Source organism: Hoplias malabaricus, chromosome 8 (genome assembly GCF_029633855.1).
Source record: "Hoplias malabaricus isolate fHopMal1 chromosome 8, fHopMal1.hap1, whole genome shotgun sequence".
Lineage (NCBI taxonomy): Eukaryota > Metazoa > Chordata > Actinopteri > Characiformes > Erythrinidae > Hoplias > Hoplias malabaricus.
In genome coordinates, this window is record NC_089807.1 from 31,564,264 (window position 1) to 31,585,613 (window position 21,350).

A 21,350-nucleotide genomic window follows, 5' to 3' on the forward strand; every position below is an offset into this window, starting at 1 on the left:
TGACTCTGCAATCCAATGTCAGATTCTTTTCCCAGTCAAAGTCAGTGAGGGTGCTGCAGATGGTCAGGGACATGCTCTGAGATCAGGTTTAGAAAAAAAAAGTGGCTTATCTAGGGAGAGATACTGTTTTTGTTTTTTTCAGTCGTTGATGATTAAAATAATCCTGCGGTGTGTTGGCTGGCCTGTTTACTGTTTCCAGCGCTGCTCACAAATGCAACACGAGAAAAATCATTAGACTGTAATGGAATCTCTAATATCTGCTGTTCAAGGCCCAGGCCTATTTACACGATCTGCACAGTGGAGATTAAGCGTGTTTTCCATCAACTACAATAAAACAGGCAGCGGGGACGTAATTAGGGCCGTTTAAGACAGCGCTGGTGCGAGGCTGCCAGAGACTGGGAGTGATGGCATTATCTTATGAAGATAAACGAGCTGGCTCTGGTAATAGGCAAATTAATTATTGCATGGCTTCTAATAGCACTGCGCTCTGATTCCCAGCTGCAGGATGTCTTTTGTTTTCATTACTACACGGGACAAGGGGAGGAAAGCAGACAGGAGAGGCCACGCTTCCCCTTTAAGAGAAGGGGTGGCCCATCACAGAGAGCAGGCTTTAACATCTGAAATGCTCCATTACTGAGGCTTGGTTCAGTAATATCGCTTATTTCCTCATTAGCACATCACATGGGAGCCTTCCATTTTTACAAAGAAAGCTTTTTATGATAAGTTTCACCAGTTAATAAGCATTTAATAAATATTTTGGCTTTTTGTTGGTGATTCTGAAAGTCAGCTCTAGCTCATTCATGTCTTTGAACATATTAATCATAATTCATCATATCAAATAAAAGGCCAACTTCATGTTTTCATCTCAAAATCAAGATCAATGTAAAATTATTGTTTTTCTTCTTCAAATAAGTCATCCCAGTTCACATCACCCCACCAGTGGATGGGGAAAATAATATTAATCTATATATCTATATATATATATATATATATATATATCTTTTAAACTCAAATAATCCAGCCTGTGTATATTCACTAGTACATCAACACAGAAACATTACCTCCATAAAAACCAGCAAGTCTGTGGCTGCACTGATCTGAGTTAGCTGAGGGCCTGTGATTGCTGCAGATTGATCAGTGTACATGCATCCAACCCGACTGAGAAGCCGTCAGCGTTGCCGTTACAGCAGCATGAGCAGGAGGAGGCAGAACTGAAGGGCCGTCTGGCTGCTGAGAGCGGGGCTGAGGTGTTGTTGTGAGCAGCCATCATGTCCTAATGAACCCTAATTAACCTTCATTAGCCATGCAGTGATCCAGAACGCGGCCGTTCTTGCCGCAGCCCAGTCCCTGCGTGTGTGTTACTGTTTATTATCATCAGAAATAATGAGAGGACTCGTCCACACATGGCCGATCTGCACCTCATCACAGCCTAGGCTGTGTGAGTACAGAAACAAGTAGGTGACAAAGGGAGGAGGGGGTTACTAGGTAAGAGGGTGTATAAGTATTTTAATATATGACCTTCTCCGTGAATAGGCTACATCCTTATTGAGTGCGTTCACTCGTGTCCAATCTGCCACTGCCAAGTGCACAGTGAGCCCAACACAATCTCAGGTAAAAAGGAACTAATCTGTCGCCTGGGTGGGACCGCTCATGTCATTGGGAGGGGACCTTCAAAGGTGTGCGTTCCAAGGCTATAGTTAGAGAATATATCTGTTCCATCTTAACTTAGTCAAAGTAATGTGATATATGTAATATTTATGTTGCATTAAATCCAGCCTATTTTCCCTTTGTTAATGTTTCCAAAAGGCAGTGTATATTCTTAATGGTCTTAAGGTTCACTTGTGTGCCTTAAATGAGGTCATTTATGGCACACAAGTAAACCTCATTTAGTTTACCTCATTTAAGGCACACCAGTAAACCTCATTTAATTTACCTCATTTAAGGCACACCAGTAAACCTCGTTTAATTTACCTCATTTAAGGCACACCAGTAAACCTCGTTTAGTTTACCTCATTTAAGGCACACAAGTAAACCTCTTAGTTTACCTCATTTAAGGCACACAAGTAAACCTCGTTTAGTTTACCTCATTTAAGGCACACAAGTGAACCTCATTTAGTTTACCTCATTTAAGGCACACAAGTGAACCTCATTTAGTTTACCTCATTTAAGGCACACAAGTGAACCTCATTAAGTTTACCTCATTTAAGGCACACAAGTGAACCTCATGAAGTTTACCTCATTTAAGGCACACAAGTGAACCTCATTAAGTTTACCTCATTTAAGGCACACAAGTGAACCTCATTAAGTTTACCTCATTTAAGGCACACAAGAGAACCTCATTAAGTTTACCTCATTTAAGGCACACAAGTGAACCTTGAGACCATTAAGAATATACACTGCCTTTTGGTGAACAAACATCTACCTGTAAGGAGTAGGAATAAACTAGGAATGAGATTCAGACCACACACACACCTCTCCAAACACACACATATTCATATGCATACACCCACATGAAATTAAGTCATATTTATCAGGACCAGCTGCTCCAGCTACTGCAGCCAATCCCCCAGCTAATGTCCAGTAGTTTGGCTTTCATTAGGGCCTCATTCAGGGGTGAGTTATGGGGCCATCCTCTTCAGCCCCATTTGATTAAAACAACGACACCTGGAGTGGCAGGGCACACGGCCAAATCCCCTCCAACACTGTGACTGTTCTGGACGTTTCACATCACAGCGCAATGACCTTTACAATACACAGTACACATGACCACACACTGAAACTCCCAACAACACAAACATATCTCACTCTTCATAGTAGGAAATATCATTAAAGAAAACATCATGGTGACTACCTCATTTAATATCAGGATCTCTTCATGCATCTTGGATAAACTGCCCGTGAGGTCAGGCTAAATAAGTAAAATGTTATATGCTACTGACACAAACTGTCACTACTTAAAATGGGTGCTGTCAAACAAAATAAATTATAGTGATTAATTCAATTCATTTTCCATAACCACTTATCCAGTTTAGGGTTGTGGTGGGTACGGGTGCCTACCTGGAATCATTGGGCACAAGGCAGTAACACACTCTGGAGGGGGCGCCAGTCCTTCACAGGCAACACAAACAAATTCACACATACGGACACAATTTTTTTTGAGTCGCCAATCCACCTACCAACGTGTGTTTTTGGACTGTGGGAGGAAACCGGAGCACCAGGAGGAAACCCACGTGGACACGGGGAGAACACACCAACTCCTCACAGACAGATACCTGGAGCGGTTGGTAACATTAATATAATAATTAATATAAAAATATGTACATGAATAATAAATTATCATGTAACTGGACGGTAACTAGGAAGATCTGAAGGGTCAAATTATGAAAGTCTATGTTTAATGCGTCAATTTTGACAGCCCTGACTTAGTTTAATATTAGGATGTAATGTAAACTGAGGATGCTATATTTCTACTATATGCTTCATATACTACAATAAATAATATGCTATATCAGAACTTAAATATTTAGATTAAAAATTAAAAAGGTATAAAAGTAATCATTTTAGTATTTAGAGGTTTTCTCAAATAATTCTTAATCATACACAAAATCATATCATTACATCATTATACTATGACCACCCCACATAACAGATCCTCTCCATTCAGGGAAAGAAAGAAATTACATTCTTGATTTCATATTAGTTCCACTTTAAATAAAAATAAAATACAGAATCTGTTTTTTTTAAAACAGTAGCTACGTTTTAGTGGCAAAGAAGAGTGATAAATTTAAAAATATTAATTTTCATGTCCTGCTTGTAATACCCCCGTTCGTTCAAAGCACTGTGCAACACAATCCCTTACACTGAAAAACTGACAAGCGCACACTCGCTCACAAACATGCATTGTGTCCCCACTCCTGTCTTTCTGAGCTTGCTGAACGATGACCAAGGCCAAAGAGAGGACTGAGGCGGAATCAATCCTGCCGTGCATGCTTATAATGATTAATAATCAGTGATAGCTGCTCATCTCCTCAGCCGACGAGCGTGACCCAGAAAAGGACACTGAGGGAGGAATGATAGATGACGGCATTCTCTCATTCACCCTCTCCCCTCTCCTTCTCTCTCCTCACCACACTGGCTACAATTAAAAGCTCAGGCCCACTGTAGACTCTAAGAGAAGTATTTGTAAGAGCTTTATTTACCTTCGTTGGACAGAAAACCTACTGGTTTCCTTCAGATCTGAATTGAAGCTTGGTGGAGTTTCTCTCCTGACCATTAAAAAAGGTAAGTTTATTTGATGGTGGTCGTCTTAATCATTCTTTGAACTCCAGTTTTGAAAACAAAAGTGTTTTTTCACTTAATTCCCTTTCTTATGCAAGTGTGTGTCTAACTCCCTGGAAATAGCTCCTGAAAAATGAATATAACATGAATTTAATGGATGTTTTAGACTGCTGAGTTGTCTCTGGCAAAACATACTGTACAAGAAAAACTTCTCTCGTGTACTCCCTTGTGTTGCCAGCTATTTGGACATCAAAGACTGTGTGTTGAGTTATTTTCAGACATATAGTGCTATACACACACACACACACATTACAAGACCCCTATACATGCTCACATTCTCCCAGCCAGTAGTAAGTGCAGATATGAGCAGTGAATGAATGGTAACGATTACAGGGAGCAGTGATGTTCTGTAGCTCTGTTGCGTTTCTCAGTCTAATAATATTGTTCACCAAATTGGAACGGGGTGTGTGCTGCCAAGAGAGCAGCGCCACTGCATGAGTTTGAAGGAGCAAATTAATTTCCGTGCGGCTGCATGCCTGTCTCAGAGACAAGTGTGTGAGGCACTAGGGTGTGTATGAGTTTGTTCTCTGTCTTTTATCAGACAGACCAGGCCACTGTTCTTATGCCCTGATTCCCTGACCTCATCATACCCTCACATTCATCACCACTCCGCACCCACAGCTGGTTATCATCTTCTCTCTCTCTCTCTCTCTCTCTCTCTCTCTCTCTCTCTCTCTCTCTCTCTCTCTCTCTCTCTCTCTCTCATGTACGTTTTCTTCTTTAAACCCATCAGCCCCCTCCTATTCCATACTCGGAAATACCAATGACCACCTACGGAGAGATAATTGGAGATTCTGAACCCCTGCATTTACACAAAGACACATGGAGGATGCACATGAGGATGCCCAAGTGTAGGCACACATACACACACCCACACCCCAGCCTTTCACCCACTATTATGGTGAGATAATTAGAGGGTCTTCAAGAGAATCTGTGATGGTTTTAGTGGTTAATAGCATAGTTAATGATTTTCTGGAGGGGGTCTGAAGCAATTAGCACAGTTGCAGCTTATCATATACTACCAGTTGAAGGTTGGGACACGACTAAATTAAAACTAATATATATATATATATATATATATATTCATTTATTAGTTAAGACACAAACATATGAAAAAAAAAACACACACACACACACATGCAGAGATCAAACAAATGTTAAACAAATTACACTGATTTGTATTTGAAATGCTTTTAGAAATTATCCACACTTTAAATTCACAAAGCTTACTCTTGGTCAATATAAATTTGCCAAAACATTCTCTTCTTGCTAAACGTCACTTATCTGGGGGCATTGGATTGCAAATTAATTTGTTGAATTCATGCCTGAGCTTCAGTGAACTGAATTTCTTTGTTAACAGCCCTCGTGATGGAGACAACTGCTTGTCCACCTGTTTAAAAACAGCATGAAAAAAAGAAGGTATCAAGTTTCAAATGACATTTGCAATTTCCATTCTTCAATAATAGCTTACTTATGGTCTTAGAAACCAAATTAAAAATGAACTACAACTTTTTTCCTTTTCATTTTACAAAGATTAAGCTTCATCTCTCATGCTGTTATTCAGCTAACTCCTGTGTCGGCCTTAGTTAAGGCCCTTCTCAAAATTACTGCATGAATATGAGTTGCTATTATTGTTGTTGGTGTTCAGCCACTCCCACACAGTTAAAGAGTTTATCATGGCTACTTTCCATATAATTAAGAGGACACAGGGCTAGGTAGTGTACAATGTGGTGTCTATGAATTTGCCATTCATTCCCATAGACTACACAAAAATCTAAGGATGGGTATGACATACCTTTATGGTTAATGGTGATTGCATAAAAAAAAAGTTAAATTATGTTTAGCAGAATACGCACACACACACACACACATATACACCTCTTATACCTCCTGGGACTCTATTCTCGGCTGGGGGTTATTTGAGGCCTATCATTTCATCTCTCATTCCTCCTAATGAACCCAGGCTCACTAATAATGATCCTGAATGTCCTTCAGAGCAGTAAGGACAGCCAGAACCTTCACACACACATATTCTCTCTCTCTCTTTCTCACTCTCTCTCATATATACACACACACATACACTCACCCACCCACCCACTGGCCTTTTGCACAGCCAGAAAACTCTCATAGCACTCAAGAGGACAAGTGCAGCTCCACTAAATGTGAACTTTTGCAATGCACCATAGAATGGAGAAGATGGATGGTGTAACACAAAGGGCAGAACAATCCTAGCAGTATTTGAATTAACATATTTTAAACATACTGCATCAACTCAGAAAACAGTGGAAGTTGGTGCCGACTGCAGAAGATTCTCAAAGTTGCACAGGAAAACAGGAAAAAGCATTCACTGTAAGACCTCCACTCTTAAACAGCATTTGAAATAAGGCAGCTCTCTCCAGTATACTGTTATTGCTACAGGCATTTTATGCATTATAAACTGAGTTCTCAAAACTAAATCAAACAGGACTTTTTCTTCTACAAAAATAGGGACTATCATGGTGGAGCTGTTCCAGTTTTTCCCCTTACCTATAGTAATATAAATGATATTTTAAAAATCCAGAATTATTATGAAATTTTGAATATAAATACATTTACTTGTATTTGTCCAAAGAGATGATCCTTTGTTTAGTGTATGACTATAATGATCTAAATTCTAATATAGAACTACATCAATTGGTAATAATCACCAGAATGTAAAAAGGCTAAAAAAATAACTCTTAAAGTAATAGAGATCGATGTATAATTAACATAAAAAAAACCCAAAATTTAGATTCCATGAAAAGCTTGAATAATTAGAAAACAGGTTTTGACGACAGACTAATTGACAGCTCTAGTTCTTCTCAGCACATAACATATAAAGATGAAAGATCCTATTTTCCACAAGGTATTCTTTTATGACTCTTACTCATGTCTAATTCTCTGAGTGTGGTTAACACAGGAACTGGTCGAACAGATGTGGCAGGAGGGCCTCAGGGGAGTATTTGGTGAGTTCTGGAGCTTCTGCCATTTCCTTTGGGAAATATAGCTAAATAAACAGCCCATTTAAAATGGGAAACTTCATCAAAATGGAGGGTCCTGATTCCAAACAGCACTCGGGACCCTGCTGAAGAGGCTCAATTAATGCTGGCCGTGCAGGAATCAAGCAGAGCTGGAACAAGTTAATTGGGATCAATCAGCTCGGAGCTGGGTGCGCTCCCCTGGGCTGCGAGGCTTAGACCGGCCGGATCTGACAGCGATTGCTTAAAAGATTTGTTAACCGCCGGAAAGCTGGTGACGCGGGTGAGTGCGCCTGACTCGACACAAACTGGAAAAGCAGAGGCAGAATTCAATGTCACCCCTGCAGAACACAGTCAAGGAGACAGACAGACCGGGTACGAGCTACCATTTTAAACTGTAAAGCCACTAAATTCTACTACTGCAAGCCTTCCATCAATCTTAAATGATGCCATGCATGCAGTCTACTGAGATGCGTTAATAAAGTCTATGGCCTTGAAACGATAATCGTGCTTCAAATGAGACAGAAAGACAAAATCCTCTAAAGCAGACGCTGTAAACAATAACAAAACCAAAGGCTTGAAAGCCCAGACGTCTCAGGCTTGCAGTAAGTGCCTATGACAATCCATCTGTTTGGTCCATAACAGATTAAATGGCCCCATAAAAAGAACCAAAACATAGTAGGAAACCTCCCTACTTAAGTTTCTCTTAATGAAATCAATACATTGGACGTGAGCCCATGTCCTAATGCAGGGAAAACTAGATTACATTGACTTGTATGCCTCTGTAATTAAATAAGGGCAATCCTGCATGCAGCTGCGCAGAGTTATTTACAATTCCATTTACTTATTTATGAAGATTTAGCAAAGAGCCTGTGTATGAATATTTATTTGGAAAGTAATCTTTTATTGACATCCAGGAGCACCCGGCTTTCATTGTGTGGTATGAGCAAAACAATTTTTGGCTCTCTAGCTTCGGTTTCTATTTTCTGCATACAGATTGAGTTTCCTCAAAAATAGCAAAACAGCGAAATGCAAATAGCATGCTTACACAAATTGTAATCTCCACTGACACTGTAAATGGAAACACTGTATATGTGTGCTGAGCGAAGGCCTACTCCACTACATTCTTAAAAATCAGGTTTCCTAAATCGTTCATGGCTTTGTTCTGGGGAAGATGGTGGAAAAGAAAACTGTAAATAAGACAAGAGCAAAGAGAAACTAGGCAAGCCTAGTTTTCCCCGGACCGCCATTAGCCATATAGCCATTGTCACAGAGGTGTCTCTGACATACCCTTTTCATTGAAAGACCTGGAGAAGCTTTGGTGCTACATAGCAATGTCTTAGTTTACATGTGGTTTTTCATTATCTGATTGTGTTGTACAGAAAACATGGTGGGCAGGACTAATAAATGCAGAAATGAAAAAAGGAAAACGATGTTTTGTTATAATATATATCACTGTGTTTTTCTTGTTCATTTTATTTAAAAATAAATACCAGATGATCTACCACCAAAGAAGACCAAGATAATTTAGTTTTTAAGAATTAAAATTACTTACTTATTCATTGTAACAGGTTAGAGTAAAGCATGTGAAGTTTAATATGGCTGTGCGCAACTGTATGGAGTTTTATAAAACGCACTAATGCCACAAAATGTCTCCCCACCACAAAAACACACACTCACATGAAATAAGACAAGTTGAGCAGTCCTCTTCTCTCTGTGAGATATAATACGTGTGTAAATGTTGCAGAGTTCTGAGCCATCCTGCTGAGCTTGTAAATTAACCATCACCGTGCCGAGGCTATGGCCAAACACAGCCCCAGAAACACACACAAACGAAGCATGTTCCTGTCTAATCTCCTATTATTTAGCCACGGGTCGTGCTGAAGAACCTACTGTTCCATGGTTCCAGCTGGAAACGAATATTTCTGGTTCGCGAACCAGTTTATGTCCATGGAAACGCACCGAATGGTTCCAAATTTAGTTCACAAATTGGAATGTAAAATATGGCTGAACTAACAACGGTGTAATAGTGCCACCTTAAGTTCTCTCTGTGAAATACGGCTGAACTAACAGCTCCTACTCGTGCATGCGGGTTTCAACATTAGGAGTCAGTCAGTCAGTCAGTGAAAATGCCTCTTCTAAGCCGACCTGGCAGGCAGTCCAGCAAATATTAAAACATAACTTTTATTTTGTGTGGAGCTTTTTAAACTTTAAAAATATATCTCACACTCACATGTCCCATTTATTAAAATAACGAGCCAATGATCCAGTATTTCAGAGAACCTAAAGTGGCTTTAAACAACCCTGGCAGCTTTATGTTTAAGCGTGTAAAGACTGAAGAGCTCATACTCACATCAGGGTATTCTTTAACAGGCACATAGAGCTTCTCTTGGAGCTGAACGATGGGACCCACAGCATCTGGCAGCTCCGAGCTCCTCTTCTCTGTGCTGCCATTTAACGTGTCGTTGTACATGTCCTTCCTTACCCTGCTGATCTCTGCAATGAACACACAAAAACACATACACTCTTTAATCCATGGCAATCAGAAAAAATATAGCAACACTGCCGGGATAAATCCTTGTCTCCATTTTTGCTGTTCAATTTTTTACATGTCACAACTGCTTTGACAGTGACAGTACATTTTAAAGATCGAACAATCTACTACTGCTCCATACGCCACCTGTAACGCAACTTCACTGAATGAACACTAGAGTTTGCAAACAATCAGCACCAACCAAAACCAAAACAATCCTATCATCTCCCTTCCCGCCTCGCAGCTCTAGTGTTGTTCATAAGTTGTGCACACCATGAATATTATAATTTTTCTCCATTTGACTTTTGTTCTAACTGTGAACCCAGGGTTGTGAACTGAACATTGAGTGAATCATCACACCTCTGGGTAGAGACTGTGGCAATGTAGCTGAAAATGAATAATTATCCTGCAGGTTTGTCATGGGATTCCCCTCTGCTGTCTCGTTGGAAGTCTGCCCCTCATTATCCCAAACACCTGTTGACAACTGCGGTAGTTTGCCTCTGGTTTCTGGTTTATCTTGTGCAATTTCTCATACAGTTCCTAGATAACTATAGATAATGTTTGCTTTTAATAATAAACATGCAGTTTTGGTTGATCAGTTACCCTCAACATAGACTAAGGTTATACTGACATATTGACAAAAAAATACTGGAATATTGATGATGTGATTTCATTCACAATTCCTGGATTGTATAAATTGCTAATGTAAAAAACTACATTTCTTTTCCAAAGTGTAATTTTTTCTCAATCATTTAAACACAGAAAAATATAGCTTTTGATTGTGTGAAACTACTATGAAAAATCGACCAATAGGAAACCTCCAATCTCGTTACATTATCTTACAACTGAAGTAAAGATTTTAAGTTGCCACAAAATTTAGCCATTTCATCAGAAACACAAAATACCAGCAACAACTCTGAATGATCATATGGCTGCATCCCTAATTATCACAATTGTTTAATTGAATCAAAATGTTTAAAAATAACTTTGCACAATGACAATAAAGTTGAATCTAATCTAATCTAATCTATTTTCCAGAGTACAAGTACAGGACCAATGAAATGTAGTTAGCATCTAACCAGAAGTGCAATATATAACATTATTTACATAATTTACATAATAAATAACTGAGGCCTGTGAAAATTATAGCGATCAGGTTAGGGCTGGACAATATGGCCAAAATTTATATCACGATATATTTCTTTATTTTGGTTGATACAATATAATTGCAATATTGATATGAACAGTATAAAAGCCACAGAAAAACAAACAAGAAACATGACATCACCATCAAACATAAGCCTCTTTGTCAATGTTAATATTTTTAAACCAACTTTAAAATTGAGTGCAGTGAACTGACGGCACTCTGTAATGAACATCAGTCAGCGAGAGATGCCTTAAATATTGAATATTTATAAAAATGATATTGTTATTGAAACATTGTGATCAGTAATTATTGTCCAGATCAGGGGATTATATAATAATAATCGAGACTAATTACAAGAATATTTTAAGCTGGGACAAACATCAAACAACAAAACTATTGTTAATGTTAACTCGAATGCACATTTCTAGAAGGTAACTTCGTCTGTCAGACCCAAAGACCCCTCTGGACTGTTAGGCAGTTCGACAAAAGCTGGGTTAAGATGATGCTGCAGGAAAGCTACTAAAGTAAAGTGCCCCATTTCGCCTTAAGGGCTGAAGAAGAGGTCTCTCCACTGCACCACTGTCCTTCAGCTCAATGTGGCTGAGGGCTGCAAAGGTGCCGCAAGAGCTATCTCCGTTTTAACAAACACACTCCTGGGACTTCAGAGGATACACTCTGTCACTGCTGCTGAGATCTACGGCAGGAAAGCCAAGGAAGACAGAGGAAGGATAATACCTATAATTACACACAATCCCTTCTGTCACTTAATGAAGGAAGCAATAACTCTCCATTTCTTAAACCAACCATATTATCCTTGAGCAGAAGCAGAAGTGAGGGAATGAAGCGAGGGGGGGCAGAATGAGAGAGAGAGAGAGAGAGAGAGAGAGAGAGAGAGAGAGCATTCTAATAAGGTGGGAAAGATAATTAAAACCACCAACTCTGTTAATATTTCATAAAAGACATTAAGTATCCAGGTCCCTAGCTGCCGCCGCCGTGCGTTGTGTAATTCTATTACTGGAGGATGAATTCTCTGGTGCAATTCTCAGGGGCAAACCAAGGAGGAGGGAGAGATGTAATTACAATGGGGATGGCTCGCTGCCATAGACATACTCTTGACACACACAAGCCTCCCCCATGCAGACACACACCCACACACACACACACTTAAATGCCTGCCAGTTCCATGACCTCTCCAATCCATATTCCAAAGCCTCCATAAGTCCTCTTTTATTTATGGGGACCCCCAGAAAAAACTAAACACACAAAAAAACCCAGAATGCATAGTGGTAAATACATCATCCCAAGCTAGGTAAATGAAAATGTGAAAGGTTAGTAATAGGCAATAAGCAGCACAGCTATGCTCTAATGGAAGATCAAAAACAACCGCACAAAAACACAGTGAAAAAACACACACCACCTAACCTCTCTTGAAGATACACAGCCTGTGGTCTGAGTATGCCTTGGACAGGTGCTTTGGTTAAACGTCTATTAAATGGTGTCTTGCCGCTCATCTCAATAAATCGCAGCCTAAAAGAGGCCTTTTGATGGCCTTAAATGACGGCCGCGTTGTTATCAATGGCGATTTATACCTTCCAAGTGACATCCAAGGCCGTAGCTGTGAGAGAGAGTGGCAGTAGGAGAGAACTTCCTTTGAAAGGTGACAAGAAATATGACAGGCACATCAGGTCGGCCGCACAGCACGACAGTGTGAGGAGTCATGCCGCCACATAAGGGATATCACTGCTACACTGGTGACAGAGTGGTGAAAGAGTGTGCGAGAGCTGAAAAAAAGAAGCCCTGTGCTTTATGCTCTTTTGCAACAGTAGCTCTTGAGAAATCCAATTACCTGATGGAACAGGAATTCTATGGCAATGTAAGACCTGAAAGCAGCCACTGAACTATTAATTATTTCTGTAACCGAACAACCTACTAATAATCTAACTAGTAGATATTGTAGGAGAATGCTGATTTCTGATACCTCATGTATAACTACTGATATCGGTACATGAAATGTAGGGACTGTATTTGCAAAATTACCTAGTATATTAATTATTTAAGAGTAAAATGAATAAATGACTGACATTTTACCAGCAATAATGCATGCCACTTGCAAGTAATGCATGTAAATATGACATCACTTGATTTAATTCAATAAAAAAGGTGCGGTACTGTATGAATTACAATGTTTATAATAAATTACAGTGACACATTGAAGCTAAATATATATAACTGTGTGTCTGTGGGGGAGGGCTCGAAAATATCTAGAAAAGGGAGCACTGCAGAAACGTTTGGGAAACACTGGTCTACTTAATGTTGTATATGAAATGTATAACTCTTAATGTTAACAACATAGAAAAAGTTTGGTTTTCTTTGATCACAAACAATTGCAGATCTAGAGATGATTATTGAATATTCACGTAGTTCAGATACAATAAAGGTAGGCAATGAGGCTACAAGGTCTACTAGCACACACACAGGGTGATGGACTGGGGTTATTTAAGGCCTCTTATTTCATTTCAAGCTTGTTCTAATAATTCCAAGCTTCATAATAACACTATATGTTGACTCTCACCGTGACCAATGTTATACTGCTAACTGTAACAGAGGGAATTAACCTTGGTTCTATATATACCTAGTGACAATGATCTAAAACAGTAAATCCACTCCACCCAAGCTTTGAGCTGGGTTGTATCTGCATGGTGCATACAACAGGCTGCTATTCTCCCCGGTTCCTGGCACTCGACAGTTCCAACACAGCGGCGGTGCTGAGGATTAGCCTGCTGCACGCAGGGAACAGGATACACGGAGTCTTTCATCAGCCGTGACGCCTGTGAATGTAGCCTCATTCTCCTCACTCTCTGGGATACTGCAGCTCCAGTTATTACACCCATACTTAGCTGTTGCTTTTTCACCGTTGCACTCTCTGCCTGTCAGACAGCAGACTGCTAACGGCTATGAGAAACCTCAGCACATGTACACACGCCAAAATAAAAAAACTAACCTGAATAACATGTTTTTAAATACAGGTGTGTTAAAAGCTAGTTCAAAGAGCAGACAATGACGTAGCAAGTTATATGCTTGGAAAATGAACTGGTGCATTAATAGACACTCCAATTTTGGAAAAAAATAAATCAAACCTTCCAAAGAATATTTTGGATACTTTGGATCATCTCAGCAAACATGTCGCTTAAAAATACCTTCTTCTGAAATCTGCATTTGATCAGCTTTCATTTCTGTAACAAACCCCAAAAGGTTCTCCATGCAGTCTGAGAATCTGGGGTTTAAATAGGACTGGACGGACGGTGTACTTAAGGTTGTGTTCTTTGGGCCGATTGGGGAGTGCTGTCCGGCTGGTCAGACGAGGCCCCAGACCTGAGGATGATTAAACTGTCAGAAGTGATTTATGAAAGATGTTATTATGGCCTTTTAAGGGCGGTTTTTAGTGATTTGTCAGCTTTCTTGCCCTCTGAATTCAATCACTTTTTCCCTGCGCTGGCCTGCAGGGCTAGACTAGCTGCACTAGTGAGCACGCAGCAGCCACCTGCGCACATATGCCACAAAGTCTGACACCATCATAAAGACACATATACAAAAAAAAATAAAATAAATAATAATAAATAAATTAACACATACACGCGGCTGAATGTTACAGCCACAGGGAAGTCTTAGCTTTACAGCAAAACACTGTCACCGACAGAAATCACAAATCGTGAATTAATTCTGAGTTGGTCTTTGACAATGTAATGTGACAAGATCCATGGTGGAAGATGTCATAGCTTTGACTCGTTCTACCAAAGTCTTGTTCAAAACGTGCCCAAGGATAAGTCACATGTTTAAAAACCAAAAGTTTTAATTCATTTGAAATGACTCAAGCAGGACATAGTGTAATTCTCATGTCATATATTTATCACGATAAGATCTTTATTGTATATTCTGACTTCAACAAATATCAGATCACACTGTGTAATGTGACCATACAAGTCAGTGCTTTTCAGTAGGAGGACAGTGGTCTGGGTCTGGACCACTGGTCGCACTCCATCTAAGTTCTGTGTGTTATTCTTTCATGATTTAGTCCATCAACGGTTGAATGTTCCACACATTGATATATGTTTATCAAAAGTCGCTTAACAAATAAAAAAGAAGGCAAATGTCATGTCCTGACTAACACAGCAATTAAAATTGCTGTGTACAAAGAAAATCGACCGTGAAAGCTGCTTGTATAATGATGAATTCACTAAAAAATACGCATTCATTCGTCTCGCTCATTTGACGTCCACTGACTTCTCCTCGAGCACCGAAAGAGTTCGGTGCGTGGACCTCTAAGATTCATATTTGAGTAGCCCTGATGTTATTCGATCAAAAAGATATCAATAAAAATTAGACATAAAGGCATCTAATACACAGTGTTAGTGTTTTTGAAGAAAAAAAAATTCTGCAACAAGTCTTTGCTGTCTCTTCTGATCTGCTCATCTCTCGAGAGGCTGGGACAGTCCTGCACAGCCCAGCAAAGCCTCAATCAATACGGCCAGATTAATTTCCCTGTCACCAGGACACAATCTGCCTTGCGAATCTCCTGCGATTGGCCTCGCCTTTGTCAGCATCACATACTATTAGTCCCAGCTCTGAGGGAACAAGCCTCAACAGCCACGAAGCAGGACCTAAGGGCTGCTCTGTAAGTCTAACAAAATCTCTATAGACTCCTAACACTATCCATTGATTTATCCCAGTTGTCTGTTTAGTTTGTTGATCAAAAACCCCAGTATTTCTGTTAATCTCACAGGGGACATACCCCATCAATCTGATTTATGCTTATAAAAATGCGTAAACTAACTAAGAATAGCTTGTCAAATTACACCATTCCCAAAAAATATGTATAATAATAAAAAACACTTTATTTAGCTCAGGTGTATTATTTGTGGTTTGTATAACCTCCATAAAAAACATAAATCAAAATAGAATCTCTGAGCAGCTGCACATGGGTTTATCATGCTCAGTTCCAAGTGTACGCTAGAAGGGCATGAATGCCCCCCCACTACTGGGACTTGTGTCACTGACACTGAGTTCTCAGGGGTGATGAAGCTCAATCTAACACCCTTGAGATGAACGAGAGAGCTGTATGTGATCCAGAACTAATTGTCCAACATCTGTACCCGACCGCTAATGTTCTCATGGCTGAAAGCCATGAAATCGCCATAGAAATGTTCCAACGTCTATTTTAAAGCCCTCCCAGAATAGCAGAGGGTTTTAGTGCAGTAAAGGGGGACAAACTCCCTATTAATACCCTTACCTTCAGAGGAAACGGCCAAACAGGTGTCCACAAACTCTGGCGGCTGATATATCATGTACCCTTATATGAACTTCGTTGAATTGCACTGAGAGCCCAGCTCTATTCATAGCTTTCCTCAATTGTAGAATTTAGCACTGCCAAAACCCAGCCTCTCCTCAGCTGACTGCATCAAGATTACATGTGACAAATTTCTGACACTGGGGGTTATCTTAATATTAATGAAACAGCTGCTGAATCGCTGGCGCTGGGCCCAGATGAGACGAGCCGCTCCAGCAGCTTCGGGACGGCCACATCACAGGATGTGACGGCGGGGCGGAGGGTGCCATCTTCTAAACAGAAGACCGCATCACCTTCACTCCTTCACAGGGAGCTCCACGCTAACATGTGGGCCACAAGAGAAAGAATACAGGGAGAGAGGAGAGAGGAAAGGTTTAGAGTGGATAAAATGAGAGAAGCGACAGAGGTAGAGTGAGAGAGAGAGAGAGAGAGAGAGAGAGAGAGAAAATGAGAGAAAGAGAAAGACAGAGAGAAGCAACAGAGGGAGAGAGGCAGAGGTAGAGGGAGGGCGAGACAGATAGAAAATGAGAGAAAGAGAAAGACAGAGAGAGGCTGCCAGTGGAGTCAAGGGAGAGCCAGTGAAGCGGACAGACAGGACCAAAAAAAAAAAAAAATAGAAAAGATTCAGTGACAATAGGAAAAAAAAGATGAAGACAAAAGGAAACTATGTGGAATTGAGAGAGAGAGAGAGAGCGCAAGAGAGAGAGAGAGAGAGAGAGAGAAAAGCGACCAAGGGATCAAAATGCAGCACAGCCACAAACAATGTAATAGGTGACCGTGTTTGATGTGGAATGCGGTCAGTCTGTAATGGCAGGGGAAATGGGGTAAGTGTGGATAATAAAGATCCGAGTGAATAGGAGAAAAGCAACCTGGAGCAACATGTGGAAACCAATGTGGCAATTTAGCTTCCATTTCGGAACACACACTATAAATGATTACAGAAATGTTCCATATTAATTTATGTGCTCTCTTATCTGCTCTTCCAAATAAATTTCAGCCTCAGGAAAAGAGACAGGATTCAAAAACACACATGACCTTCCTGTACAAAGCCCTTAACATGATCACTGTCACACATTTGCAGAACTTTTGACAGACCTAGAAATAATGCATCAATTAATTCATTCATCTTCCTTAACCACTTCATCCTGGACAGGGTCATGGAGGGTCATGAGCCCACCTGTAAACACTGGTAAACACCTGGTTGCAGGGCAGGGACACACCATGTACACAACATGTACACATTGTTGGGCATCACACATTCACCCAGTCACTCACACACTCCCAACTATGGACAATTTCAGACATTCACCCAGTCTCTCTCTGTCTCAGACACACACACACACACGTGTCTACAATTTCACATAACCGATTCCCACCAACATGTGTTTTGGGATTGTAGGAGGACGCCAGAGCACCCGGAGGACACCCACGCAGACACAGGGGGAGCACACCAAACACCTCACAGGCAGTGACTCAAGGAAAGAATCAAACCCGGAACCCCAGGACTCTGGAGCTGTGTGGCAGGAATACTACCTGCGATGCCACTATGCCACCACAAACTCAGCTGTTGTCATTTTACTTTCAATTTCTCTTAAGGATGGGCGATATTGCCATAAAATTATATCACGATATTTCAGGGTATTTTGCGATAACGGTATTCTTGATGATGTGAACAAAACACTGAAAAATACTTTTATTAATGTCAAAAACACACTATTGCAATGAAGTAAATGTTATATTACTATTAATTATATTAAGTAAAATATATTTTACACAACATTTGTTATACATACAATTGTACATTGGTTCTTTTGTAATCAAACCACCTTCATATGACTGAAGTCAAATTCCTCCACCTCAGGGTCACTTTCCTCTAAACTTCACTGTGTCTAAATCACTCATGTAAAGAACATAGGCCTTATAATGTGTACCTTTATGATGTCATTATGTAAACAAGTCAGCATATCACTATTATCACAATATGGATTTTTTATATCGTTTAAAATATTATGACGATATTGCAAACGATACGATATGGGACAGCCCTTATTTCTCTAGCTATTTTTAAATTAAAAAGGGCTTTCAGATTTTGCTATTTACCTATAACAATCAGTATCGTGCAATCTATTATGACCATTCCAGATATATACTTTCTACAGTCACAAGTGTAATTCAGCTGTAATGGAATCTGAGCTTTGGAAACATCTTTTGGCGTGCACGGTAACTAAACCCACAGTGAGGTCGGAGATGTACAAACCTGACGGAGAAGTAGCAGATCTGTAGGTAAAGGTAAGACGGGTGGCTTCAGTGAGTGAGACAGAGAGTGAATCAGACCTGGAGGGTGCTGAGAGAGGAAGGAGACAGGCAGGGAGAGGAGACGGATAGCTGGGGACAGAGTGAGAGACAGCGGGAGCTGGGGGAACTGACACCCTTCTGTGTTTGTAATTACGCAGCTCTGTCAGAGGGGGCAGGTGGGGAGGGAGGAAAAGGGCGCAGGCTCAAACTGAGACACCATCTGGGCCTGCACTCACTGCGGCATGGTAATACTGGCCAGCCACGCTGTTTCACCACAAACAGACACACACAAACGTACAGACACATTAGGGCTGGGCAATTAATCATAAATTAATCGAAATCGACATTTAGAACTTTTAATCTACATAATCTTGTCTAAATCGAGTACATCAATTATTTCCCCACTGTGTGTTCATGTACTGTTCCTTTAAAACCACGCTACCAAGCTATAGTCACGTGATTCTGCCCCTATCTGCCACATGGAAGCAACCTAAACACAGAGGCCGACAGAGCGACTCGAGCAGCTAGTACCAAATAAAAGCATAGCGCCATGCTTTGGTTTGACTACAATTAAGACGACAGTGCTCAAAAAACGAGAGGAACAAGCTCCCAGTAACATAAAAAAAATCCCATATTTAATACTGAAGGGAGGCACAGTGGTGCAGCAGGTAGTGTCGCAGTCACACAGCTCCAGGGACCTGGAGGTTGTGGGTTTGAGTCCCGCTCCGGTTGACTGTCTGTGAGGAGTTTGGTATGTTCTCCCCATGTCCGCGTGGATTTCCTCCGGGTGCTCTGGTTTCCTCCCATGGTCCAAAAACACACGTTGGTAGGTGGATTGGCGACTCGAAAAGTGTCCGTAGGTGTGAATGTGTGTGTGTGTGTGTTGCTCTGTGAAGGACTGGTGCCCCCTCCGCCCAATGATTCCAGGTAGGCTCTAAACCCACCATGACCCTGAACTGGTCACGCTGTAATTATCTGTAAATGCTTACAGATAATGAATGAATGAATGAATGAATTTAATACTTATTTTAAATAATTTAAAAATTATATTTACAGTACAAACCTCGTCACTGAATTATGAGGGTCAAAAATACAAAAACAACTTGCACAAATATATACATGCATACATTATACAATGACAAATATGCATACAAAACACTAATAGTGTACAATATAGTTTCGGTGTGAAACCAGAATAGTTAAAGAAAGGGCACTACAATTCTAAGCATCTCTCCTTTACTGTCCTCTGTGGAAATCACTGCCTTTAGGGGCATAATGTTTACTCCAATATCACAGTTCGATTCAGTAAATGATACTGGTTGACAGCTTGAATTAATCAAGATAATCTGAGCCCTTACTTGTTTGTTTTTACCACAGAAATAAAGAAGTTCCGCATTTGCTGAGCACTGTTTAGCAGTTCAAACCCTCTTAATAGCCACAGATACATACACATGTATAATGTATGTATGCTGATGGAAGAAAATTCAGACATGCCTGCTGAAAAGAGTTGTCAGTTAGGGTTCTCCTGCAAACCTTTGTAACTGTCCAGTAATATTATACTACCAGCAGTTTGAAAATAAACAGAGGTTGACTTCACCTGTCTCTGAAGTAACAGGCTAGTCCTTAATCTCCCAGCTTGGTAGCACAGTGTGTTGAGGGAATCCTAACTAACCAGAGAAAATGGCAATGGTTAAAATGACACACACAAACCAACTACCCACCCACCCACACCATTATGTCCTACAAGCCTCTCATGTAGAGAGAGCATATGTTTAAGTGGGACACAATAGGCATACAAGTGGTCATGTCTCTTAGCTTGATTGGAAAACATGACCACACTTGGGTGTAACAAGCCTTGAGGCAAGTAAAATGTCAAACAATGTAAGTGTGTCCCCATAAACAGAGCAGCCAAATATGGATCCTGCTTAGGGTCAGACAGTTCATCCAAATCAAATATCAAGATTTTTATTCTGTAACTACATCATCATGAAAAGTCAGAGTGAACGAATTGAAATCCGCAGTATGCCTCCTTTCTTATGAGAGTTCGAGTTCTAAACAGTTCCACACATCAAATGACCTCCAACAAACCTAATGGATTTCTGCTGTGTTTACTGTGACTACAGTGAGTAATGACGAAAGCTGGAGGAAAGTGTTCGCTGAGTGTTCCGACAAATCACAGATGTTCGAGTGAGGAAAAACAAAACAGGCTTCTGTGCAGCGTATTAATCCTGGTTATTGGCAATTAATAAAACACATTTGAAATATTAATCAACATGAGCGGGAGACTGTTAGTCATAATTTTTCAGTCCTTATATAACCATCACTAAGAGGAGAGTAACATTTACATTTATAGTTTAGTGTAACTGCTTTGTTGACCTTGTCTTTCACTCTTGAGAATCAGGTTTAATTTAATTTTTCTGTACCTTTTATATGTAATTACAGAAATATATGATTCATTTCACAGTTATAAACACAGGAAATCGTACATAGAATTTTGCAATTGGGACTGATTGTCATATCATTAGCACTGTTAACTCAAATAACATCTCTAACATTGTGAGGAAACGCAGTTTTCTGCTTTGTTTACATATAATGGTACGTGGCTGAAGTGTAACCTGCCTGTAAGCTGTAATTCACTGTTTGAATTACCACAGAAACTGAAGTTGTTTCATTTTGTAGCACTTTTGTCAGTTTTTT

General features: G+C 40.2%; 1 protein-coding gene across 5 annotated transcripts in view; it reads right to left on the reverse strand.

The window, feature by feature from the left end:
* Positions 1-21,350, reverse strand: part of LOC136705161 (KH domain-containing RNA-binding protein QKI) — a 95,666-nt gene that overhangs the window by 56,058 nt on the left and 18,258 nt on the right. For all 5 annotated transcript variants that reach the window (XM_066678443.1, XM_066678446.1, XM_066678445.1 and 2 more), the window contains exon 2: positions 9,688-9,830. In XM_066678443.1, the coding sequence (XP_066534540.1) occupies positions 9,688-9,830 (143 nt within the window). The remainder of the gene's footprint in view (positions 1-9,687; positions 9,831-21,350) is intronic.